At 38.7% G+C, this 26,762-nt stretch overlaps 1 protein-coding gene across 1 annotated transcript; it reads left to right on the top strand.

Annotated features, from left to right (window-relative positions):
* Positions 1–7: 7 nt before the first annotated feature.
* On the top strand, positions 8–23,273 carry CCT6B (chaperonin containing TCP1 subunit 6B). Its single transcript, XM_065898018.1, has 11 exons — positions 8–12; positions 138–272; positions 1,877–1,939; positions 2,504–2,637; positions 5,877–6,052; positions 8,114–8,217; positions 8,678–8,715; positions 19,061–19,191; positions 20,937–21,039; positions 22,610–22,682; positions 23,201–23,273. The coding sequence occupies exons 1-11, from the start codon at positions 8–10 to the stop codon at positions 23,271–23,273; spliced, it is 1,035 nt and encodes a 344-aa protein (XP_065754090.1).
* The last annotated feature ends 3,489 nt before the right edge of the window (positions 23,274–26,762 follow it).

Genomic DNA, 26,762 nt, shown 5'->3' with positions numbered 1-26,762 from the left:
ACGCCTGATGACGTTACTTCCTGTCCGGGCGCGGATTGGCTGAGGCTCAGGAGCGTGAGCCGTAGCGCCAGGATTTCCCTCAGAATAGCAGCTGAGGCCGCCTTACGGGGCGGGGACTCTTCCTACCGTCTGCCCAGGGCTGAGGTAAAAACCCTAAACTCCAAGGCTGAGGTGGCGCAGGCCCAGGCGGTCTTGGCAGTCAATATATGCGCCGCCAGAGGGCCGCAGGATGTGCTGCGGAGCAACTTGGGCCCTAAGGGAACCATGAAAATGTGAGACGGCGGTTGGAGCGGCGGTTAGGGCGTCGGGGTTTGTTGGGTGTCGGGGCGCGCTGTGAGGCAGACGTTCCACAAAGAGTTGGGAGCGATGTGGACGCACTTGTGGGCCTGCTTTCGCTCGTTCTCATTCCTGCCCTGAGCTCATTTCTAGTCTGGTGGGAGAGGAGGAGAAATGCTACCCGAAAAAAGGGCTCACTGTGACTCCTCCTGCCCCCCAACTTCTCGTTAAGGTTCACATGCAAGTAGAAAGTTCATTTAGTGTCATATATGAAACATAAGCCATCTAGCTCCCCTGCTGTTTAAGAGTTTGGGTTTTGCTTGGCAGTGTGTTGTGGAGATGGCACGGGCTTTGGAATCTGGCAGCCTTGGGTTCAAATTCAAGGACCGCTTTAGCTATGCGTCCCTAGGCAAGTTGAACGCTCTTTCAGCATTTATTTACTTAGAACTATTATTTTCTTTAGAAGAGAGGGAGAGAGACTAGTGAGGGCAAAGAGGTGTAAGAGGAGAGAGGTACAGTCTCAGAGGAATGAGCAAAGTAATAAATATTAACAGTAGAAGAGGGCACTGAGTATGTACTGACTGGGATGCTGGGAACACAGAGATGACCAAGATACAGTTTCTATTCTTAAGGAGTTCTGGTAGAGATGAATGTGCTAATTATACATATACCATTATACTGAGGAAAGGGACTAATAACTGATGGCAGAAGGGAGAAGGGAATGCTTCTCAATAACAGAGGATTTTTCATCAGTCTTGAAAAACGAATCAGAGTTCTCCAGTTGGAGAAGGGAGTAAAGGACTTCTAGATAGGGTAACTTCAGGAACAAGAGAAGCTCAATGGTGTAAATCCAACAGAAACGAAAGCAAACATGATGTAGTAAGGGAACCCCAAGGTTTGCCCACAAGATCTCATTTGATAGAAGAGGTAGAAGAAATAGACATTACCCAGATTGGGAAAGGTAACTTATGTCATTGCTATATAGTTTGGATATTATCTTGAAGGTGATGGAGAACATGAAAATCATGGAAGGATTTTTGGTGAGGGAACTGACTGAATCACATTGCCTTTTAGAAAGATAAATGCAGTGTGGAGGGTAAATTCAAATTCAGACATATCAAGATGCTAAGTAGTCCAGACTAGAGATGATGATGACAGTGGAGATGGAGAGGAGTAGGTAGATTCAAGAGACATTTAGGTTGTAGAATTGACAGAACTTGATCTAATAAACGTGAGGGGTGAGGGAAAACATTAGTTGAGTGAATGAATGGTAACATTTCACAAAAAAAGAAACCTGCAGAAAGTTCACAAATTTGTGGTTTGTAGACTTCCAAGTACTCTTCCAGGTACCAAACCACTGTTCATAACTCATGGACTGCTCTTGTCCTTAAACTTGTAAATGTGCTGTTTGGAATGAAATCACCATAGCAGTCCATCTGGGGAGAAGTGATTCTGTGGTAGTTACTGTGGTATCCGCCATGGTATAATGGAAGTTTTCCACACCCAGTTACTTATATTAAGGATAGTGGAGTGGCTAACGCTGGGAGTGTCTTGTTTGGCTCTTGCTGTATGAAGTTTATAACCACTGTTTTCTGAACAGGCTTATTTCTGGTGCAGGAGACATGAAACTCACCAAAGATGGCAACGTACTGCTCCATGAGTTGGTGAGCTGATGTTGCTGACTTAATAAACCTTAATTAGCCTTAGCTGAGAACATAGTACAATTTGTATATCCTTAAACCAAGGCCATCAGCTAAATACTGCAGTCATGAGATATGCTTGTTGGTTTAAACCTCAGGAAAAAAAAAAGTCTGTTGGCTGTTTTCAAATCTTTGTGTAGTGCAAATAATAACTTAGGGATACTTCCAAATTAGTTACATTTTTTAAAGTCAATGCATTATGTTCTTTGTAATCATGGGAAAAAAATCCTTTGCAAGTTTAGTACATACATTCATCTTCAAGATTGAAGGATTTAATCTTATTTTGGAAATGTCATTGCATTCGAAGCAGAGACTCTTTTATAAAATGTTCAAACCTCATTAGTTCTCAGGTTTTAACTTTTCGTTTTGACGTTTATTATGTATGATAATATAAAACTTGTGAACTTATAGAATGAAGCTTATTTCATTTCTTAATTTTACTGTTGACCCTTAGGTTATCTTGTTTTTGGTGGACTATTTCTTTATCTCATTCTCTCTCTTTTTTAATCTTTTGCTTGCTTTTTTCAACAAATTCAACACCCAACAGCTTCCTTGATAGCAAAAGTAGCAACAGCCCAGGATGACATTACAGGAGATGGTACTACTTCAAAGGTCCTAATTATCGGAGAGTTACTAAAACAAGCTGATCTTTACATTTCTGAGATATTAGAATTTCATAGAATGCACATTCATGTGGTACTTTATTTTGAATAAAAAGTTATTTATTTTTTTGCTAGTAAAATGGTTTAATTTTAGAGGGAAAAAGTTAATTTTCATCAAGATGTTTTTGGACAATTATAAATGGAAATAATAATGAAATTTTTAGTCAAAATAATGCCTTTTATTGAATGATATACCTTTTTAAAAAATGAAATATTTGAGATATATATAACAGTTAAAAAATTAGCCATGTACCCATGACTAATGGCCTAAGAAAGAAAATATCACTGAGAAAGTTGAAACCAAATTATGCACCTTTTAAAAAATAACTAGAGAAAAATTAATGAAGGTTTTCCACATTGTGAATTTACCTACTTTTCTAGTTTTATTTCCCTTTATAAACAGTCTCCTCTAGCCAGACTCCTTCATTCACTGGCCTCTGAAATCATTACATACATTTCTACCTCCATGCCTTTGTTCAATTTGTATTGTTTTCTTTGCGTTACTTATCTGTCTTTTCTAATTAAGCAGTTGAATTTTTGCTCTTTCAAGGACCATTTTAGCAAAGCATAACCTGTCCTTTCAAAGTGCTAAAAGGATCACTTTGTGTTTCATTTAGTATTGGGATCTGTCTATTAATTCAGTACCTGCAACTTATCTCAAGATGCTTTTAGCTGTAAGCAGTGGAAACTTGACTAAAAGTCACTTAAACAATAAAAAAATTATCTCCCGTAACAGGAAATATAGCAATAAAACAGGCTTCTAGGGTTAGTTGATTAAAAAATTCATTCAGTCATCAAGTACCCAGATCCTTTCTGTCTCTTAGCTCTTCCACTTGTAATGCTGTTTCATCATAGGCTTATTCCCATCCTGGATGAAAGACTGTCAGAAGAAATCAGGGCTGCCTCTTCTCCTTACTAACACTCAGCAGGAGAGGGCAAGAGAAAACCATTCACCCAGCCATAGAATAAAAGTCCTTCCTTTATATGATTGGGCCAACATTGGTCTTATTCCATCCCAAACCAGTGACAGTTTTTTGGGAAATTGACTTAATCTAATTAGGATCCGCCCCTTGAGCTAGGGATAGGGTCAGCTTCCTCTGAAGCACTGAGGAAGAGAGATACCTAAACAAAATTAGGGTTGGGCTAGGAAGGAAGAAACTAGGGGAGGGGAGATGCCAACAGACATTGACATAGTTATGAAACTGTGTGACAGTGCAGTGACAGAGCTAGGCACAGGATGGGATAGAAACACTGAGGTTGGTGGGGTATCCTAAACTAGCCTGAGGTAGTCAGGAAGCACTTTCTGGAGGAAATAGGCCTGGGCTGAATCTTTAGGATTAGAAGGAGTGAGCCTGATGAAAGAGTGAGGGGTGAGGAGTGAACCTGATGAAAGAGTGAGGGGTGCGGAGAATGGCATTCCAGGCAGAAGGAAAAACATGAGCAAAGGCACAGAGAAAAGAAGCAAACTGGTGTGTGTGCAGAGCTACAAGCAGTCTGGTGTTGGTGGAGTTTAAAGTGATGGGGACAGTAGTGAATAGGCATGTAATATACTAACCAAGAAGAATGTTCATACTGACATATGAATGAGTGGTATGGTCAGATTGGCATTTTAAATATTTGGGGGACAGTTTTAAGGGAGTCAAGACTGAAGGTTTTCCTAGTAGTCTAGGTGAGAAGTTGTGAGGTCCTAGGCTGAGGAAATGTTTTGAAGATGGTTAATAACACAGGCTTGGGCTTCCCTGGTGGCGCAGTGGTTGAGAGTCTGCCTGCCGATGCAGGGGACACGGGTTCGTGCCCCGATCCGGGAAGATCCCACATGCCGCGGAGCGGCTGGGCCCGTGAGCCATGGCTGCTGAGCCTGCACGTCCGGAGCCTGTGCTCCGCAACGGGAGAGGCCACAACGGTGAGAGGCCCGCGTACTGCAAAAAAAAAAAAAAAAAAAATAACACAGGCTCTGGCGTCAGGCCTTTTGGGTTTAAATCCTGGCTCTGGCTCTTATTAGCCTGGTGATCTAAGCCCTTAAGCCTAAATTTCCTCATCTGTGAAACAGGAATGATAAAAACACCCACTTCATAGTGTTGAGAGGACGAAAATAATACATGTAAATCCCTTAGAATAGTGCCTGGCACAAATGCTCAATAAATGTCAACTTTTGAAAGTTATTATAGGACTGACATAAAGGAATGGAGGAAGGGAATAAATTAGAACTAGTTCCAGCTTTCAATAAGTTTATGTATTATTTTTCAGAATAAACAATAGCGTTTTTTCAAAAAATAATTTTGTTATAATGTCAGACCTACAGAAAAGTTGCAAGAATATTCCAAAGAATAACATTTCTCTCTCTTTCATGAATATATATATATATATATGGAATGTGTATATATATAGTAATATACATATTTTTTTCTAATTCTATAAGAATAAGTTGCAGACGTGATGATCTAAATATTTCAGTGTATGTTTCTTAAACCAGGGAATTCTCATATATAACCACAGTATAGTGATCGAAACAGGAAATTAATATTAACACATTGATAAGTACTTTTATCTAATTTGCAGGTTTTATTCAAATTTCATCACTTGTCCCATTCAGTTGTCATACCCCTTTAGTCTTCTTTAAGCTGGAATAGTTCCCGAGCCATCTTTTGTGTTTCATGACATTGCTGACATTGCTACTTTTAGAGAATAGGCTGTTTTTTTTTTTTAAGAAAGTCCCTCAGTTTGGATTTGTCTGTTTCCTCATTATCAGACTCAGGTTATGAACCTTCGGCAGGAGTGCCATGGAAATGCTGTATTGGTCTTAATGCAGCATATCTGGAGGCACATGGTATGTGTTTGTCCCATTCTATGATGTTAACTTTTGAACATTTGGTGAAGGTGCTGCCTATCTGTCGTTTTTCTCCAAACAATGCTGGTTCTTTTCCTCTACATTACAGGGAGTCTTCTCTTCTGTGCCCATTCAGAAGAGCACTACACAACAGTGTGTTATAGTTTTCAGACATAAAAAGAACTTTTGTAGTTTTTTTCTACTGTTGTAAATTGTAAACAGTTTTTCTGTAAGTTTGAGATTGTTTGAAATATGAAGCACTGAAAGATTACAAATTACATACATACACTTATATTTAGTGGCATTGATATAGGTAATTAATTTTTTTGGACATACCTATTAGTAGGAAAGGATAGTTACTTTTACTTTGGATAACTTACTTTATAATTTATAGTTTTATGTTGATGTATTAGGGCCTGCACCCTAGAATAATAGCTGAAGGATTTGAAGTTGCAAAAATAAAGGCACTTGAAGTTTTGGAACAAGTTAAAATTAAAAAAGAGATGAAAAGAGAAATCCTCTTAGATGTGGCTAGAACATTTCTACAAACTAAAGTTCATCCTCAGCTGGCTTATGTGTTAACAGAGGTATGTGGTTAAACTTTTGCAGAATGAGTATAGCCTAACACATGGTGGTATTTTTCTTTTTCCTATAAGATAATCAGCTAGCTATGGCATGTGGTTCTTTTGAACATACAACAAAATATAGAAGACAAACATATATAGGCTTATTTACAGAGTAGATTTGATTGGTCAGAACAGTATGTGTAATTTTTCAAAAGTGTCATTAAGCCTTCTTTTAAGTTAACTTGAAAGTTGGGAGGGACTTGGCTGCCTATGGATCACCCCCTGTGGAAGCTGTTGGGGTGATGCACACTGGTCTCCTAAACCTAGAGGTCCATATTTATTTTTTATTATTTATATTTAATATAAAATATAAATAATAATAATAAATATATTTATTTATTATTATGTGAGATTGGGAACGTTGTTTTGGCAGTGTGTCTTGTAGTTAAGGTTACCTTTTTTTTTTTTTTGCGGTACGCAGGCCTCTCACTGTTGTGGCCTCTCGCATTGCGGAGCACAGGCTCTGGACGCGCAGGCTCAGCGGCCATGGCTCACGGGCCCAGCCGCTCCGTGGCATGTGGGATCCTCCCAGACCGGGGCACGAACCCATATACCCTGCGTCGGCAGGCGGACTCTCAACCACTGCGCCACCAGGGAAGCCCAAGGTTACCACTTTAATGAGCATGATTGATCTGATAGATGATATTCACATCTGGGAAGTGTATACTTGTTTACTTCTAAAGGTAGAATATATATATATATAATATCAGGACAAAGTTGGGTATTTTGGGAAGGCTTTTATCAGGTAGCTGTAGTTTGATGATATCATCATTGTTCCTCAGCTTTGCATTTTTTGAAACTTGAGTATATTAGTTTATCAGGAATGATGAGTTCATAACAACCAAATTCACAAGACATTGACATAGAAATCAAAATTCTATCTTACTAATTTACCTTGAGAAATATAAATACTGAAACACCTGAGTTGTTTCTGGTCAATTCTTACCAATAGGAAAACCTACTTGGAAAATCAGATTAAGATTAAGAAATTAAGACATTTTCTGGCTGAGCAGTCTAAATAAAGACTCTGCTGTGTTTTCTGCTGTTAAAGTACATATATCACGTGGCCCAGAATCTTCAAGCTATCTGATTAGGGCCTCCATTCCCTTTTGGAGTTATAGAAACACTAATACTCTCATTTTCCAATGGTTTGTCATTATTCCCCATTAGTCATCAAAACCAAAAATCATGTTACCTTAATAAACTTTTCTAAAATATAGATTTTTTTGCTTTTATTTTATTTGAGGATGATTATACTATAGCACGTAATTTCTGTAGTCAGTTATTTTCATATTACTTTCTGAGCTAAGCAATAGGCTGTGTGGTGCTGTGCTTCTCAAATTGCATATCCCTGGGGATATTTGGCAGAATAAATGAGACATGTCTTTCTGGAGTGTCAATTTTACTTTACTATGGAGGAAAAGCATTATTTTCACATTGAAACAAACATGTATAACTAACAGAACACTGTAAATCAACTGTACCCCAATGAAAATTAAAAAACAACAAAAAACAAACATGCATATATTATGGCATGACGTAGAAAAGTTTCATGGTAAAACATAAGACTTAAAAATTTCATGTTGTTAGAACCAGCAAATTTGAACTCTTTCCTTAGATTTCATTTCCTTCTTTTCCATTAAGGTGTCCTTTGGTGGAAAAGTTTGAGTAGTGTTTGTATAGTAGGCTTGGCAGTTAAAGAGACTTGATTTCTAGTCCTGACTCTGCTACTACCTGTTAGATCTTGTTTTAAGACCATAACTTCTTAAAGTCTCACCTTAGTTTCCTTCTCTGTAAAATAAGGGGATTGGACCTGATAATCTCTGAAGTCCCTGTAGGCTCTGAAGTATCCATTGGCACTGGTTATCATTCGTATCCATGACAGAGTGACACTTTCTGACCTTGCCTTGTGTTTTGGAGCCTGAAACACTTTATCTGCTTAGTCTGGTGATAGATTACTAGGGCCAGTGGTTTCTTTTAGTAGACCAAATAATTTACTGTTCTCATTCATTTCTCTTCCAGGCTGTGGTGGATTCTGTTTTGGCTATTAGAAGACCGGGTTATCCTATTGATCTTCTCATGGTAGAAATCATGGAGATGAAGCATAAATCAGAAACAGATACAAAGTAAATGATATAAACTTTAACAGTACATAGATTCTAGAATACTTGGTTATCTTCAGATATTCTTTCACTGATTTCATTAGTTACTTCTATTCATCATCAGTCTATTTATTCAGCATATATTAATTGGATACTTACCAGGAGCCATTCACTGTTCTAGGTGTTAGGAATGAAGAGTAAACAAAACAGAATTTCTTTTTTTAAGAATCTTACATTTCTAGTTGAAAGAGATGGTGGACAAATAATGCTAATAAGTGCTGTGAAGAGGCTAGAGCAGCTGTATATGTGAGCATGTGCATGATTTTAGGGTAGTAAGGGAAGATCATTGTGATGAGAAAGTAAACTAGAGGGCTAAATGGGTCTCTAGTGCTAGCCATGTGCATATCTGGAAGAAGAGTGTTCTAAGCAGAGGGAATAAGGGTGGAAGAAGCCGCAAGGCAGAAGTGTGCTGGGGGTGTTTCAGTGTTCCTGGAGCAGAGGAAGAGGAAAAAGTAGTAGAAGGTGAGGTCAGAGAGGTAAGACAATTATAACATTGTCTGAGTATGTATGTACTCAGAGTGAATAGCACCTTGTTGACTTTGGACTTAACTCATTTTAAACATTCTATTATGGAAAACTCTAACCATATATAAGAGTAGAATAGAATAGTGAATGAACTCCCACGTATCTGCCACTCATCTTTATCAATTTTCAGTATATGGCCAGTCTTATATCCCCCGTATATACTCCTCTTTCCTTCCCCCTGCCCAAATCTGGATTATTTTGAAGCCAATTCAGATGTTATATTTCATCTGTAAATACTTTATTTTTAATATATGTGTGTGTGTATGTATAGGTGTCTTTACTTATTTTTAGAAGTTCTATTTGGTTCATTCTTAAATCTGCCTTGTCACTTTTTATGGCTTCCTGTTCCCTGCAGATCTTTTCAAACTTACCTTTCATTTCTTTAAACATATAGTTCAGTTAGGTAATTACAATATTTAAAGTTTTGTCTTGTCTACTTCTGGTGTTTATTTTATTTATTTATTTTAAAAATTAATTAATTTATTTTTGGCTGTGTTGGATCTTTGTTGCTGTGTGCGGGCTTTCTGTGTGTGTGCCTTTGGGGTTCTAGTTTAATGTGAAGAGGGTCTTACTGTTATACTCTCTACTTTGGATGAGGCTTGAGCTTTTTAAATTCTGTCCCCCTCTCATTATGAGGTCAAAATTCAGATTTGTCTGAATTGTCAGATGACTTTAGGGTGAGTGGTTACAGTTATCTACTTACCTCTTGGAGTTCCTGTTTTGTTTTCAGTTTTGGAAAGAAAACTTCTGTAGCTCTTTACTGTTTTATGGCTCTGCAGAGTTTTTAAGGGTTTTTTTTTTTTTCTTTTTTTGCGATACGTGGGCCTCTCACTGTTGTGGCCTCTCCCGTTGCGGAGCACAGGCTCCGGATTCGCAGGCTCAGAGGCCATGGCTTACGGGCCCAGCCGCTCCGTGGCACGTGGGATCTTCCCGGACCGGGGCACGAACCCGTGTCCCCTGCATTGGCAGGCGGACTCTCAACCACTGCGCCACCAGGGAAGCCCTGTTTTGTTTTTAATCCAGCATTTTTAGTTGCTCTTGGTAGTAGGGTTGGTCCAAATTACCTTACCATTGCTGAGGGCAACAAGTACTTGGTTTATATTTCAGAAGGATCTCTGTGGTTGTTGTGTGGGGAGTACACTGCAGAGCAGGGTGGGAGGTGCAAGGGCAGAAGCAGGAGACTGGTTAGGAATCTGTTGTAATATAGGTGAGAAAAGAAAAAAGATTTGGATCAGGGTATACTTAGAAAGAAGGAGCAGTAGGATTTGTTGATGTTCCACATAGAATGTGACAGAAACAGATGATTCAAGGATGTCTCTTGGGTTTTTGCATGAGCAGCTGGAAAAGCAGAGATGCCATTTCTTGGGATGGAGAAGACTGGGAAGAGCAGGTTTGAGGAAATAAATCAAGAGTTTAGCTTGGGCAATGTTATGTTTTCGATGCCGATTAGATGTCCACGTGGACATGTTGCGTAAGAATTTGGAGAGGTGTCAGGAGTTCAGGATCGAGGTCTGGACTGGAAATATTTATTTGGGAGTCATCAGTGTGTGGATGACTTAAAGCTATAGAATTTTTAATTTATTTTTTAATTTTTTAGGTGCGCCGTGCTGCATGTGGGATCTTAGTTCCCTGACCAGGGATTGAACCCATGCCCCCTGCACTGGGAGCACAGAGTCTTAACCGCTGGATTTCCAGGGAAGTCCCTATGAGAGTTAATAAGATCATCTGGGAAGTGATATAGATAGAAGAGGAAGTTTAAAGACTGAGCCCTGAAAACTCCAGTGTTTAGAAATTGGGAAGATAGGGAGGACTGAGCAGAGAAGACTGAAAAGGGGTGGTCAGTGAGATAGGAGGAGAGCCAAAGGAGAATAGTGTCCCAGAAGGTAAGAGAAGAAAGTGTTTCAAGAAAGAGAGAATAATCTGCTATGTCATATGCAGTTGACAGTTTGATGAGCAAGTTGTGAACTGAGAATTGACCATTAGATTTGGAGAACGTTTAGTTTTTTGGTGGCTTTAATGAAAGTTGATTCAATAAAGGGGTGAGTGTGAAAGTCAGATTGAAGGTGGGCTCAAGAGAGAATGGTTAGGGAAGAAGTGAGGATGCAAATGTAGACAACTCAGAGGAGTTTAGCTCTAGAGGGGAGCAGATAAGTGGGGCAGTAGCTAGAAGGGAATATGGGAATGGGGTTGAAAGAGAATTTTTTGTTTTAAAGATGGGCATTACTATGACAAGTTTGTTCCCTGATGAGGATGCTCCTGTAGGCAGGAACAGTTGATGTGAGGGAAGAGGGGACAGTTGCAAGAGCAGAGGGGAAATGGGATACAGAACACAAGCAGAGGGGTTAACCTTAGCGAGGAGCATGGGCAATTCATTCCTAGTCATAGGAGATTCAGGTTCAAGTGCAGGTAGATTGGTAGTGTTTTTATTTTCTCAAAGAAGCAAGATCATTTGCTGAGAGTGAGAAGAAGGGGAAGAGTGAAGAAGACTGGAAGAGTGAAGAATATTGAACATATAGTTTGTTTTTTTCTTCCTAAATAAAGTATCTTCACATTCAGTTAGGAGTTGGAGTAATCTAGTTAGATGAAAATTTTGAAAAATTCCCTATAATTATGCTTAACTATTTTAAAAATTGTTTCTTTACATGAATGTGTAACAAATATTGGTTATAAAAGATTCATAAGTAGAAATGCATTTCCTAATTGGGTGTAAATGAATTTTTTAAAGTTATAAAAATATTTTCTCTTGAAAGATCACTTGGAAAATAGGAAAAAAGCCCCCCCCCCCCAATTATCTCTATTCCTACCACCCAAGCATAACCCTACTCTTAGTTTCCTTCCATTTTTCCTTTTCAATGCCAAGGTGCTTTTTAAAAATAATTAATTAATTAATTAATTTTTGGCTGCATTGGGTCTTCATTGCTGTGCGCAGGATTTCTCTAGTTGTGGCGAGTACTCTTTGTTGCAGTGGGCGGGCTTCTCATTGAGGTGGCTTCTCTTGTTGCGGAGCACAGGCTCTAGGTGTGCAGGCTTCAGTAGTTGTGGCATGCAGGCTCAGTAGTTGTGGCTCGTGGGCTCTAGAGCACAGGCTCAGTAGTTGTGGCACACAGGCTTAGTTGCTCCACGGCATGTGGGATCTTCCTGGGCCAGGGATCAAACCCATGTTCCCTGCATTGGCAGGCATATTCTTAACCACTGCGCCACCAGGGAAGTCCCCCAAGGTGCTTATTTTTTAACAGAATAGTTATAATCATGCTTCATATGTAATTTGTCATTCTCTGCTTCTTAGCTACCCCTGTAAATATTTTTCCATGTTATTACATGGTTTTCATGACTAACAGATAGTTGAGTCATTATCTGCTGAACAGTGCCCTATTGTTGGACATTTAGGTTAACAATTTTTAGTTGTTCCATGTAATTATTTTGAACAAATGTTCCTAAGAAACTCATTGTGTGCCTACCTTTCATTACTTGATCAGCTGTGTCACATGTTTGAGCCACATAATTTATCCTTGTTTTTTTTTTTTTTTTGGTGTACGCAGGCCTCTCACTGTTGTGGCCTCTCCCGTTGCAGAGCACAGGCTCCAGACGCGCAGGCTCAGCAGCCATGGCTCACGGGCCCAGTCGCTCTGCGGCACGTGGGATCTTCCTGGACCGGGGCACGAACCCGTGTCCCCTGCATCGGCAGGCGGACTCTCAACCACTGCGCCATCAGGGAAGCCCTGAAAAGTATACTTTAAAAGGCTGAATTTTATGGTATGTGAATTGTATCTCAAAAAATAGAGTAATAAACTCTATAAACAATACATCAGATTTGTCTGATAAGCAAAAATGTAGATGTGAAATAATGGTAAAATAGAAGCTGAAATGGAAAATTAGAACCTAGGAAAAAAGAATATGAATGTAGCAAATGTAATAGTATAATATTTAAACTGCCAGAACATAAAGAGATACAGTTAGCTATATAGGTTTCATTATTGAAAAGGAGAAAACAGAGCAGTTTCTAAATTGAAAAAATATGGGGCTTGATATAAGACCCTCCTTCTTGTAGTCACTTTTGATAAAAGCTAGTAACATTTTTTTCAAGAAGGTAAACGTATATGATTCAAGCATGAAGCCGTTGGTAGTTCAACCTGATTCCTAGAATTTAGGATACAAAGAAAAAGGGACTATTTTTTAAATCACTTTAACCTCTTAGTTTTTTAAGAAATAATTTATCAAGGTAAAATTGACATATAATGAACTACTACACACATTTAAAGCCATGAAACTATCCCCTCATTAAAGATAATGAACATATTTATCACCCCAAAAAGTTACCTCATTCCCCCATGGTAATCCTTCCTGCCTCCTCTCACTGTGTCACCCTACCTTCAGGCAGCCTTCAGTCAGCTTTCTGTTGCTATAGATTAGTTTGCATTTTCTAGAATCTTATATGAATGGAATAATACAATATGTAGTCTTTTTTTTGTTTGGCTTCTTTTACTCACCATAATTATTTTAAAGTTAATTGATGTTATTAATCAGTAGTTCATTCATTTTATTGCTAGATAGTATTCCATTATATGAATATACTGCAATTTATTTCATCAGATTCACCTGTTGATGCACATTTGGTTGTTTACAGTTCTTGGCTATTGCAAATAAAGTTGCTATGAACATTTGTGTACAGTTCTTTGTATGGATCTATGCTTTCATTTCTCTTGGGTAGATGCTTAGGAATGCAGTACTATGGAAGGTACATGTTTAACTTTTTAGAAGCTGCTGAACTGTTTTGCCATGTACCATTTTACATTCCTACCAGCCATTTATGAACATTCCAGTTGTTCTGCATCCTCGCTAACACTGGATATGGTCATTCATGTTAATTTTAGCCATTCTAAAATTTAAAAAACCAAACTGTGACTTTAATTTGGATTTTCTTAATGATCATTGATACTGAGCATCTTTTCACGTGCTTATTTGCTATCCACATATCTTTGGTGAAGTTTCTGTTCAAATCTTTTGCACTTTTTTTTTTTTTTTGCTGTACTCGGGCCTCTCACTGTTGTGGCCTCTCCTGTTGCGGAGCACAGGCTCCGGACGCGCAGGCTCAGCGGCCATGGCTCATGGGCTCAGCCGCTCCGCGACATGTGGGACCTTCCCAGACCAGGGCACGAACCCGCGTCCCCTGCATCGGCAGGCGGACTCTCAACCACTGCGCCCCCAGGGAAGCCCATGCACTTTTAAAAATTGGGTTGTTTTCTTATTGTTGAGTTTGAGAGTTCTTTGTATATTCTGGATACAAATACCTTTTCAGATGTATGATTTGCAGACATTTTCTGCTACTCTGTAGTTCTGTTATTCTCATAACAGTGCCTTTCAAAGAGGAATTCTTAATTTCAATGAAGTATAATTTATCAGTTTTTTCTTTCATGGATTATGCTTTTGGGTGGTATCTAAAAAATCTTTACCTAACCCAGGGTCACAAAATTTTTCTTTTATGTTTTCTTTTAGAAGTGCTATAGTCTTAGGTTTTATATTTAGGTCTGTGATTCATTTTAAGTTAATTTTTGTATATGCTGCAAAGTATGGATCTAAGTTTGTTTTTTTGTGTATAGGTATCAAATTGTTTCAGCTCTATTTGATGAAAAGACTATCCTTTCACTTAGTTGCCTTTGCATTTTTGTTGAAAATCAGTTAGTTGTCCATATTTGTGTGGTTCTGTTTCTGGGTTCTGTATTTCATCGATCTGTTTATCTCAGTGTTAATGTCATTCTACCTTGTTTATAGTAACTTTATAATAAGTCTTGAAATCTGTAGTGTTAATCTTCCCATTTTGTTCTTTTCCAAGTTGTTTTGATTATTTTAAATGTTTTGCATTTCATATCAATTTTAGAATCAGCTTGTCAATTCCTACCAAAAAACTGCTGGGATTTTGGCTGGAATTTCACTGAATCTATGGATAAGTTTGGGAATAATTGATATTTTAACAATATTGAGTCATGGTACATCTTTCTGTTTATTTGGGCCTTCTTGAATTATCTCAGCAATATTTTATACTTTTTAGTATGTGAGTATACTAAGTATTTCACAACTTTTTTTTCAGATTTATCCTTATGTGTTTCATGTATTTTGATCCTACTGTACATAGTATTTTTAAGATTTCAATTTCTGATTGTTAGCTGTTAATATATAAAAATACGGTTGATTTTTGTATATTGATCTTGAACTCTGCAACCTTGCTAAACTCACTTATTTTAGTAGTTTTCTTATAGATTTCATTGAATTTTCTATATAAATGATAATGTTGTCTTGTTAATGGAGACAGTTTTACTTCTTTCTTTCCAATATGGATATCTTTTATTTCTTTTTACCCCTTATTTCATGGGCTAAAACCTTCAATACAATGTTGAATAGAAATGGTGAGAGTAGGCATCCTTTCCTTTTTCCTGATCTTAGGGAGAAAACATTCAGTCTTTTTCCACTATGTGTGAAACTAGTTGTAGGTTTTTCATAGACATCTGCTATCAAATTGAGGAAGTTCTCTTTTATTGCTGAGAATCTTTATCAAGAATAGGTGTTGGCCAATCCAAAAATGGGCAGAAGACCTAAATAGACATTTTTTCAAAGAAGATACACAGATTGCCAACAAACACATGAAAGGATGCTGAACATCACTAATCATTAGAGAAATGCGAATCAAAACTACAATGAGGGGGCTTCCCTGGTGGCGCAGTAGTTGGCAGTCCGCCTGCTGATGCAGGGGAAGCAGGTTCGCGCCCCGGTCCAGGAGAATCCCACATACTGTGGAGCGGCTGGGCCCGTGGGCCATGGCCGCTGGGCCTGCGCGTCTGGAGCCTGTGCTCCATGGCGGGAGAGGCCACAACAGTGAGAGGCCCGCATACCGCAAAAAAAAACCCCCAAAAAACTACAATGAGGTATCACCTCACACTGGTCAGAATGGCCATCATCAAAAAATCTAGAAACATAAATGCTGGAGAGGGTGTGGAGAAAAGGCACCCGCTTGCACTGTTGGTGGGAATGTAAATTGATACAGCCACTATGGAGAACAGTATGGAGGTTCGTTAAAAAACTAAAACTAGAACTACCATGTGACCCAGCAATCCCACTACTGGGCATATACCCTGAGAAAACCATAATTCAAAAAGAGTCATGTACCCCAATGTTCATGGCAGCTCTATTTACAATAGCCAGGACATGGAAGCAACCTAAGTGTCCATCGACAGATGAATGGATAAAGAAGATGTGGCACATATATACAATGGAATATTACTCAGCCATAAAAAGAAAGGAAATTAAGTTATTTGTAGTGAGGTGGATGGACCTAGAGACTATCATACAGAGTGAAGTAAGTCAGAAAGAGAAAACCAAATACCATATTCTAACATACATATATGGAATCTAAAAAAAAAAAAAAAAGGTTCTGAAGAACCTAGGGGCAGGACAGGAATAAACATGCAGAAGTAGAGAATGGCCTTCAGGACACGGGGAAGGGGAAGGGTAAGCTGCAATGAAGTAAGAGAGTGGCATGGACATATATACACTACCAAATGTAAAATAGATAGCTAGTTGGAAGCAGCCGCATAGCACAGGGAGATCAGCTCGGTGCTTTGTGTCCACCTAGAGGGGTGGGTTAGGGAAGATGGGAGGGAGATGCAAGAGGGAGGAGATATGGGGATATATGTTTATGTATAGCTGATTCACTTTGTTATACAGCAGAAACTAACACACCATTGTAAAGGAATTATACTCCAATAAAGATGTTTAAGAAAAAAAAAGAATAGGTGTTGGATTTTGTCAAATGCTTTTTCTGCATCTATTGAGGTGATCATATGGTTTTTCTTTTAGTTTCTTAATGTACTAAATTACATTGATTTTCAAATCATTCTTGGATAAACCTTAGTTATGATGTATTATCTTTTTAAAAATGGATTAAAGTTTTAGAAATAATTAAATGTTTTTTTTTAATTTTGGATTTTTTTTTGTCATTTAAACCATTACGTGTACAGTTCAGTGGCCATAAGTACATTCACACTGTGCAACCTTCACCACCATCCATCACAAACATTTTTCATCTTGAAAAACTGAAACTCTATACCCATTAAACAATATCTCTCCATTCTCTTCTCCCCCCAGCCCCTGGAAACCACCATTCTACATTCTGTCTTTACGAATCTGACTATTCTATGTACTTTATAGGAATGAATCATACAATATTTGTCCTTTTATGACTGGCTTATTTCACTTAGCATAATGTCTTCAGGGTTCATCCATGTTGTAGCATGTTACAGAATTTTCTTCTTTTTTAAGGCTGAATAATATTCCATTGTATGTATGTACCACATTTTATTTATCCGTTCATCTGTTGATGGAAACTTGGGTTTCTTCACCTTTTGACTATTTGAATAATGTGGCTTGCTGTGTCTTTTTTTATTTTTACTATATTGTTGGATTTAATTTGCTATAATTCTGTTAAGAATTGTTGCATCTACATTCATATGGGGTGCTGGTGTGTATATATATATTTTTGTAATGCCTTTATCTTTTTTGCTTTTAGAGTAATGCTGGCCTCAGAAAGTATTCTTTCCTCTTTAATTTTCTGAAAGTGTTGAATTCTTATATAGAAATGGTGTTAGTTTTTCCTTAAATGTTTGGTGGAATTCAGCAATAAAGCTTTCTATACCTGGAGTTTTCTTCATGGGAAGATTTTAAACTACAAATTTAATCTCTTTCATAGATACAGGATCATTCAGGTTGTTTATTTTTCTTGAGTGAGCTTTAGTACTTTGTGTCTTTCAAGAAATTTTTCTGCTTCATCTAAGTTAAGATCATACTGCCCACGAGCTAAATCTGGTTTGCTGCCTATTTTTGGTAAATAAAGTTATATTGGAACACAGTTACTCCCCTTTGTTATGTATTGTCTGTGACTTTGTGCTATGCTAGCATAATTGCAAAAGAGATGGTATGGTCCACAGAGCCTAAAATATTTATTTTCTGGCCTTTTGCAGAAAGTTTGCCAATCCCTGATCTTAGTTTTCAAATTTATTAGCATAAAATTGTTCATAATATTCCCCTATTATCCTTTAATAGCTGTAGAATCTGTAGTGACAGATTCTACACCGTTTTCGTTTGACATTGGTCATTTTTATTTCATTGATTTCCACTCCGATCTTAACTGTCTTCTTTATTCTGCTTACGTTAAATTTCCTAGTTTCTTAAGGTGGAGCCTGAGGTCATTGGTTTGAGACCTTTTTGCTTTTCTAGTATAGGTGTTTAGTGATTTAAATTTCTCTTCAGGTACTACTTTAGTAGTATCCCACACATTTTGGTATGTTCTGTTTTCACAGGAGAATGGGATCAGGGAAGTTTTCAAAGCTACTGGTAATTTTCTGTTTCTTAAGCTGGGTGGTAGGTACATGGGTACATTTATTTGTACATTCTTTATATCTTATACATGTAAATATTCTTTTGTATGTATTCAGTATTTAACAAGGAATTTTTAAAAAGTGTGAATAGGGGGTGAGGATGTAATTACCTTGTGGGTAGACATAACTCTCTTGAGCAGTTATATTGTACAGTGAAGCCGAGAAAGGGGGTAGTAATTTAAAAATGATGTGGAATAAAAGGAGAGACTCTTTTTGTGTTGTTTTGTTTTAAAGATGGGTGATTCCAAACCAAGTTTACTGATTCTAAGTTTGCAAATTCAAAAACTTTATAGAGCCATACCAGCAGGTATAAGAGTCATATCCTGATGTGAAAATTGACGTGTTTAACCAGAGCTTTTGCCTTAGAATAATAAGAACACCAAAAATTTTTTTTTTCTCAGAAAGTTTGGTTTCTGCTTCAGTACAGAAAGCAAATACTTCCTTGAGTCCTGAGAATTCCATACCAAAAACTATGGCCAAATTATGTTGGCCTAACATTTTTTTCAAATCAGATGTTATAATTAGTTAACCTGCCACCATAAATTATAAATAACTACCTTTTAAATATAGTCATAAAGGAGAAGGATGATGGTGGAAGAAATGTCTACTCTGTAAACAATGAAATAAACTGTAGCCAGCTCTTGTCTCTACTATGTTAATTGTTTAATGGTGTATAACTTCAGGATGCTTCATAAGACATCTGAGTGATCACTGAGTTACGCAACTTATTTTATTTCTGTATATATTTAAATACATTTTAGAGGCAGGCAAGATAATAGAACATGAATAGCTAGTTGCTTTTTTCTCTGTTTCTTCTGTGTGGTATGTCTTGCCAATCATTTTTTTCCCTCCAATAGGTTGTGTGGTTCCAGGAGCGGGTGCAGTTGAAGTGGCAATAGCTGAAGCTCTAGTTACATACAAGCACAGTATAAAAGGAGCTCGTCTTGGAGTCCAAGCTTTTGCTGATGCTTTACTCATTATCCCTAAGGTAGAACTATCCTAATGGCCAAAGAACAACTGTTTAGACAAAAGGTGTCTAATTAATTTTAAATTGCCCATTTTATGTATAACAGTAGAGTAGAAAGATAGGTATTTGTATTTCCCTACACAGTTTTGTTTAAGATATTATATAGCTAAAGCAGGGAAGTTTTTAGGATAACAGCTCTGAATTCTTGTAGGAGTTTCATGAAATGGCTAAATTATCACTTTGCTTCCGTCTCTGAGCTCCAAAAGTTGAAGTAACTCCAAAAATTTCCTTCAAAAATGGTTCATGATTAATCGTAATGAAGAAGTGTAGAACGTAAAATTTAATTAGATTTTGAGTAGACCTTTATTATGTTGGTGGTATCCAAAGTATTAGCACTTTAAATTATGGGAAGTGAGAACTTCAGTCTTGCATTTGTCATTGTCATTATAATTCCTAGAAAAGGAGAGAAACCAGTTTTTTTTCCATGTATCAACAGAAGGACAGAGAACTACCATTTGTTTCCTTTGCCTTAATCTGATTGTGAACTACTTGGAAACACAGAGAACTCTTTCAAATATACTATTACCATGAATTAAAACATTACTAACAATGCTAGCAAAGTCTCTGATAATTGCTTTAAAATTATTAATAATTTGTTGAATCTTTGTGCATTAGATATCCATTTTTTTCTTCCCCTGAAGAGGCAAAGTCATTAACGATCCTATAGTTGACAAATATTGGTAAATCTGGTAGACATTTGGTGGTACCTTTTCACTCATCAGCTGTTGGTTTAGGACCACTTGGAAATAAACCTCGCTTGGAGTGCAGGTATCTCCGTCCCTGTTGCCACAGGTCATAACTCTCATGTGAATGAGGGGCACAGATATAATGCAGATAGGCAGATTTAACAAGTGCCCAGGAAAAACCAGAAAACATGTGGCTAGAGGGACTAAGCAAACAAGAATACCATTCTACTTCCTTCCGTTTAAAAAAAAATCTTTTGCAAGGAGGTGTTACCGGAGAGGGACCCCTTTGGGGACCCTTGTCTAACACTCGGAAATGAATTGTCCGAGGAGACACACATACTGATAAAGCAAAAGACTTGGGTGCTCGAGCAGAGAACAGCAGGGTAAGGGAACCCAGGAGAGCTGCTCTGCCTCGTGGCTTGCAGTCTCAGGTTTTATGGTGCTGGAGTTGGTTTCCAGGTTGTCTCTGGCCAATCATCTTGCTTGTGCCATATTTGGCCCGACTCAAGAGCCTTCCTGGTGGGCGTGCACATCTCTCAGTCAAGATGGATTCCAGCATGAGGATTTCTGGGAGGTTGTCAGGACATATTATGGGCTGGTGTCTCCTCCCTCTTTTTGGCCCCTCCCAAATTCTTCTGGTTGGTTTTGGAGGCACCTTGTCAGTTCAGTGTTCCTTATCAGGACCTCCTGTTGTGAGACAACTTATGCAAATGGTGGTTTCAGTCCACGGTTCCCTAACAGAGGGAAATTAATGTAGCAGGGTGGGTGGGGAAACTCTAATTAGTCCTCGTCAGAATTTAGTGTGATGTAATAGGGAAAATGTTTAAATATAAAAGTTACTAGGTACATGAAATAATTTGATTTAGATTAAGAACGGAATTCTTCAAAAGGAGATGATTACTATATTATGGATATGTTTTCATAAGACTGGAGAGCAGTGCCTTATTTTTTATATCTGATATTTAAATATATATGAAGGAGTTCCATACATATATTTATTATTATTTTTTATTCCTAAAGGTTCTTGCTCAGAATTCTGGATATGACCTGCAGGAAACACTAGTGAAAGTTCAGGTTGAGCATTCAGAATCAAAACAACCTGTTGGCATAGATTTGAATACAGGTAAGAAAGTAAAGAAAAATCAGCTGCTTAATAAAAAAAGAGTTTATACTACAGTGACCCAGAACTTAAGTAAGGGGGTGGAGGTTTGGATGGCTTTTTTTTTTTTTTTTTTTTTCCGGTACGCGGACCTCTCACTGTTGTGGCCTCTCCCGTTGCGGAGCACAGGCTCCAGACGCGCAGGCTCAGCGGCCATGGCTCACGGGCCCAGCCACTCCACGGTACGCGGGATCTTCCCGGACCGGGGCACGAACCCGCGTCCCCTGCATCGGCAGGCGGACTCTCAACCACTGCGCCACCAGGGAAGCCCTGGATGACTTTTATATTTAAATTTTGGGTGCCTTTGTTTTACTTTTGAACTTCTTAGAAGCAAGTATTCATTCACTTAAGAAATAGTTATTGAGTGCTTGTTATTTGACTCGGGATTCACACAGAACAAAACAAAGACCCTTCCCTTGTGAGCTTATGTTGTAGCAGGGAAAGATAGGCAGTAAATAATAACCTTAATAAATAAGTTCCTTTAACATTTTTAAAGGTAATAAATTCTGTGAAAAAAATAAAGGGACAGTGTAAGGATGATTGTGAATGCTAGCACAGGAGTGTGGGGAGGGGGTTTCAATGGGAAGAGGGTGGTCAGGATAGGCCTCATTGAGAATATCTGTTGAACAAAATCAACGAAAGTTAGGAAGTTCCACGTGGGAACTAGGGAAAGAATGTCCTAGGCAGAGGGAACAGCTAGTAGAAAAGCCACTGTCTGGTGTTTTCGAGGAGGAGGGAGATGAGAGAGGTAATAGGTCAGATCACACGAGGGCATGTGGGCCAGTGTATAGAGTTTGACTTTTTCTGTGGTGGAATAGGGAGCGATTTTGAACAGAGGTGTGACATGGTCTAAATATGTTTAAAAGGATCACTCTTGCTACTCTGTGGAGAGTAGTCAACTGAACAACTGGAAGGAATTGCCATTGGAATTGCCATTAACTGCATTGGAGAAGACTGTGGGTAGAGCATGTTGTGGTGGCCGGAGGTCAGCATTGAGTTTTGGCAAAGTTAAGTTTGAAGTATCTGGAGACTTTAAAATAGACAGTTGGATGTACAAGTCTGAAGCTCAGGAAAGTGGTCCGGCTTGGAGATAAAAACTTGAGAGTCGTCAGAGTGTATATGCTTTAAATCTAGAAGATTGGATGAGATCATCTAGGGAGTGAGCGTAGAGAGAGAAGAATGCAGGACTGAGCCTTTGGGTACTCTAACATTAAGAGCTCAGGAGGAAGAGGAAGAACCAGCAAAGTAGACAGAAAAGGAACCACTAGTGCAAAAGAAAAAAACCAGGCAAGTGTGATGTCCTCGAAGACAAGTGAAGAAAGAGCGGTTGGGAGGGTGTGATCAGCTGTGTTAGTTAAGTGCTGCTGATAGATGAGGTCTGAGAATTGACCTTTGGATTTGATACCATGGAGGTCATTGGTGACCTTGATAATAGTAATTTTGGTGGTATATTAAATATTGTTAGAATATACAGCCAATATTAACAGAATATATCAAGATTGTAGTATTGAAATAGTTTGTTTTTCCTTTGCAGGTGAGCCAATGGTAGCAGCAGATGCAGGAGTTTGGGATAATTATTTTGTGAAAAACCAACTTCTTCACTCTTGGTAAGTTTGTATTAATAAAAAGAGAAAGACTTTTAAGGACATAATTGATAACATTAAGATTTTTCTATTATTTTTGCCTGCTACAGTGGAAAATGGCTAAGTGTATGAAAAGGCATGGTATCCAGTTATTAAGACTAGCTTCTGTCATTTTACAGTCCCTTTTAGATTTTAGTTCTATCAGTGTAAGTTATGGGAAATGTTAATCTTACTGTTTATTTGAGGGAGAAGGGAAAGAAGGACATTTACTGAAATAGTACCACATGCATAGTGGGAAAAAGATCAAATGATGTGCTAAAAATGAGCTCAGTTTTGCTGGAATATAAAATTAGGCTTCTACTTTATCAGCAAATGAGTTGAAATTATAATGCAAGGGGTGATGTTTGTATTTATAATAGCTATGTCTTATCTCACACCAACATCATTGCAGAACAAAGTGTCATTAGTAGCTGAAGATTTCTGGGGGGGAAAGATAAGAGTGGATTGGTAAGCTTTACTCACCCTGTCATCTTTTCCCTCAGCACAGTGATTGCCACCAACATTCTCTTGGTTGATGAAATTATGCGAGCTGGTATGTCTTCTCTCAAAGGGTGATTGAGTTCAAAATCAACTCTTCTAGAAGCTGAGACTTAGCACATCTTACATCCAACTACCATTACAGAGCCTGAGCCATTCTTAATTTTTACACAATAAATGCAGTTTGTATTTGGTGGTCTTATAAGTCTCAAAAGTATTTCATCAAGGTATAGAACACAAATACTTTCACAGCAAATAATACTAATGAACGTATTTTTCCCTCGAAGTTCTAACTCCCTACCCTTTACTGTATGTGTGATATTATGATATAATAAGAAATATATATTTGGCCTATTTTATTTTATTTTATTATTTTTGGCTGCGTCGGGTCTTTGTTACTGCTCGCGCACTTTCTCTAGTTGCGGCAAGTGGGGACTACTCTTCATTGCGGTGCACAGGCTTCTCATTGCGGTGGCTTCTCTTGTTGCGGAGCATGGGCTCTAGGATGCACGGGCTTCAGTAGTTATGGTGCGTGGGCTCAGTAGTTGTGGCACATGGGCTCAGTTGCTCCATGGCATGGGGGATATTCCTGGACCAGGGATCGAATCTGTGTCCCCTGCACTGGCAGGTGGACTCTTAACCTCTGTGCTACTAGGGAAGTCCTATATTTGGTCTTTATCCCCAGTTCCTGGCACAAGATCTGCTAAAACCTTTGTAATTTCCTGAGCAATAGGGGTGACAGGAACATTTTTTATTATAATATTTAGTCTTGGTCCTGGTTCCTGACATAAGATCTTTTAAGACCCTTGAAATCTCTGGAATTAATGAGTATCTTTTTGTAAGCTAATGAGGTAACTCTTGATGGGCCACTAGATAGCTTCAGGTTGGGGGCTAGTCTCCAGAGGAACCAACCATGTGATTAGAGGGTTAGAACTTTAAGCCTCCCCGCCCTGGGAGGGAAGGAAAAGGGTATGGAGACTGAGTTACTAATCAGTTATACCTACATGATGAAGCCTCCATAAAAAAATCCCTAAACTATGGGGTTTGGAGAGCCTCCAGGTTGGTGAACATATATCCATGTGCCAGGAGGGTGGTGGACTCCAACTCCATGGAGACCGAAACTCCTATACTCAGGACTCTTATCGCCCTATATACCTCTGCATCTGGCTGTTTATTTATATTCTTTATATCCTTTATAATAAACTGGTAAATGTAAGTAAGTGTTTCCCTGAGTTCTGTGAGCTGGTATAGCAAATTATCAAACATGAGGAGGGGGGTCATGGGAACAGAAGTTGGACAGAAGTGTGGGTAACATGGGGACCCACCACTTGCTCATTGGTGTCTGAAGTGGAGGACAGTCTTGTGGAACTGAGCCTGTGGGGCTCAGTTCTGTGGGGTCTATGCTAACTCCCAGTAGTTAGTGTCAGAATTGAATTGTAGGACACCCAGTTGTGTCTGGAGAGTTGGAGAATTGGTTGGTGTGGGAAAATCCCCACACATTTGATATCAAAAGATTGTGAGTAGAGGAAACAATTTTCCTTTAGTATGCTATTGCAGTTTTCATAAAATAGAATCTGTTGTGATTCTTAGATGTTTTGGGGCAACTTTAAAAAAAAAATTTACTTATTTATTTGGTTGCCCCAGGTCTTAGCTGTGGCTTGCGGTCTCCTTAGTTGTGGCATGCGGACTCTTAGTTGCAACTTGCATGTGGGATCTAGTTCCCTGACTAGGGATTGAACCCAGGCCCCCTGCATTGGGCTCAGAGTCTTAACCACTGTGCCGCCCGGGAAGTCCCTTGGGCAACTTTTAATGAACAAAATACGGAGCACAGGTTTTAGAGTACCCAAGTCAATTTCCAATTTATCAGTGGGTATAAATGTAACAGGGCAAAATGTTTTATTCTCTCAAAATGCCTTTAGTAACTTCTTGCTGCCACTCTTTTCTCTAATAAATATGGCATCACTTTGTTAGTATAGCTTTGTTTCACTGATACCTGACAGTTTATTTTGAATATAGTTTATTTTATTTTACCTGGCTCTTTCTTATACATGATTAGCAATTTACACTACTGTGCTAACTCTGGTAGTTCTCTGACTGGATGATTAGATAGAACAGGTCTCATCTGGAAAGGCTGGGATTGTTGGCACCAACACTGAGAAATAATTTTTTTTGGCTTTGAATGCTGCTATTCTATATCAGTATTATAGCAATATCTTTCTTATTCAAAACACTAGAGTTAATCTATTGTACTTTTTATTATTATTAAGCTCCTTGTAGTTAACTTCTGTCCATGGAAGCAAGTTGATGAGATTAAAACATGGCAAGTGCATTAATAGAACCTTGGCCTGCTGGTGCATGTGGGGCAAAGTTCATTTAGCCATTTAATGCCTTAGTTGAAAGCCTATAGTTTTTTTGTTTTTTTTTACGGTATGCGGGCCTCTCACTGTTGTGGCCTCTCCCGCCGCAGAGCACAGGCTCCGGACGCGCAGGCTCAGCAGCCATGGCCCACGGGCCCAGCCGCTCCGGGGCATGTGGGATCCTCCCGGACTGGGGCACGAACCCGCATCCCCCGCATTGGCAGGCGAACTCTCAACCACTGCGCCACCAGGGAAGCCCAAAAGCCTATAGTTTTATAGTTTTTTTTTTTTTTTTCACATTTAATGTGTTGTCACCATCTTTCCAAGTTAATAACTACACTTCTGAACTATAATTTTTTCGTGGTTATGTGACATTTCATTGTGTGGCTGTTCTGCAATTTGTTTAGCTAATTCTGTTTTCAGTTTTTCCCCATTATAAACAAACATCTTTTTTAGACTCTATGCTTATTTTATAGGATAGGGCTTTAAAAATGGGTATATCATGCATATTCCCAGACCTTTTCTATGTAAAATGTTTAAATTGTGAAATACTTAAAATATACTGAAAGGACAGAAAAAATATAATAAACACCTTTGTACCCTCCACCTAGCTTTAAAAAATAGTAAAGTTTTGTCATGTTTGCTTCAGATTTTCTGTAAAGAAATAAGAAAGTATGGATGTTGTTAAATTGCCACTGTCCCTTACCTCCTCCTTATCAGATGCTTTTCCCACCCTTTCTCCTTAGAAAAAGGACTACCTAGAGATATTCTTTGATTTTTTTTTTAAATAAATTTATTTATTTACGTATTTATGTATTTATTTTTGGCTGCGTTGGGTCTTCGTTGCTGCGCGTGGGCTTTCTCTAGTTGCAGAGAGCGGGGGCTACTCTTCATTGCGGTGCGTGGGCTTCCCATTGCAACAGCTTCTCTTATTGGAGAGCATGGGCTCTAGGTGTGCGGGCTTCAGTAGTTGTGGCATGTGGGCTCAGTAGTTGTGGCTCACGGGCTCTAGAGCACAGGCTCGGTAGTTGTGGTGCACAGCCTCAGTTGGCTCCGCGGCACATGGGATCTTCCCGGACCAGGGATTGAACCCGTGTCCCCTGCACTGGCAGGTGGATTCTTAATCACTGTGCCACCAGGGAAGTCCCTGAATTTTTCTTTACTTGGATTTGTTTCTAGTTTAAATATTTTGTTCTGTTGCACTGATAAT

This window comes from Phocoena phocoena, chromosome 19, assembly GCF_963924675.1.
Source record: "Phocoena phocoena chromosome 19, mPhoPho1.1, whole genome shotgun sequence".
Lineage (NCBI taxonomy): Eukaryota > Metazoa > Chordata > Mammalia > Artiodactyla > Phocoenidae > Phocoena > Phocoena phocoena.
This window is presented reverse-complemented; position numbering and strand designations above follow the sequence as displayed.

Excerpts from the sequence above, each read along its gene's own strand:
- CCT6B (XM_065898018.1), top strand. Across the intron at positions 2,638-5,876 it reads AGCTGATCTTTACATTTCTG|AGGGCCTGCACCCTAGAATA; the intron begins AGATATTAGAAT and ends TGTTGATGTATT. Across the intron at positions 6,053-8,113 it reads TGGCTTATGTGTTAACAGAG|GCTGTGGTGGATTCTGTTTT; the intron begins GTATGTGGTTAA and ends TTTCTCTTCCAG.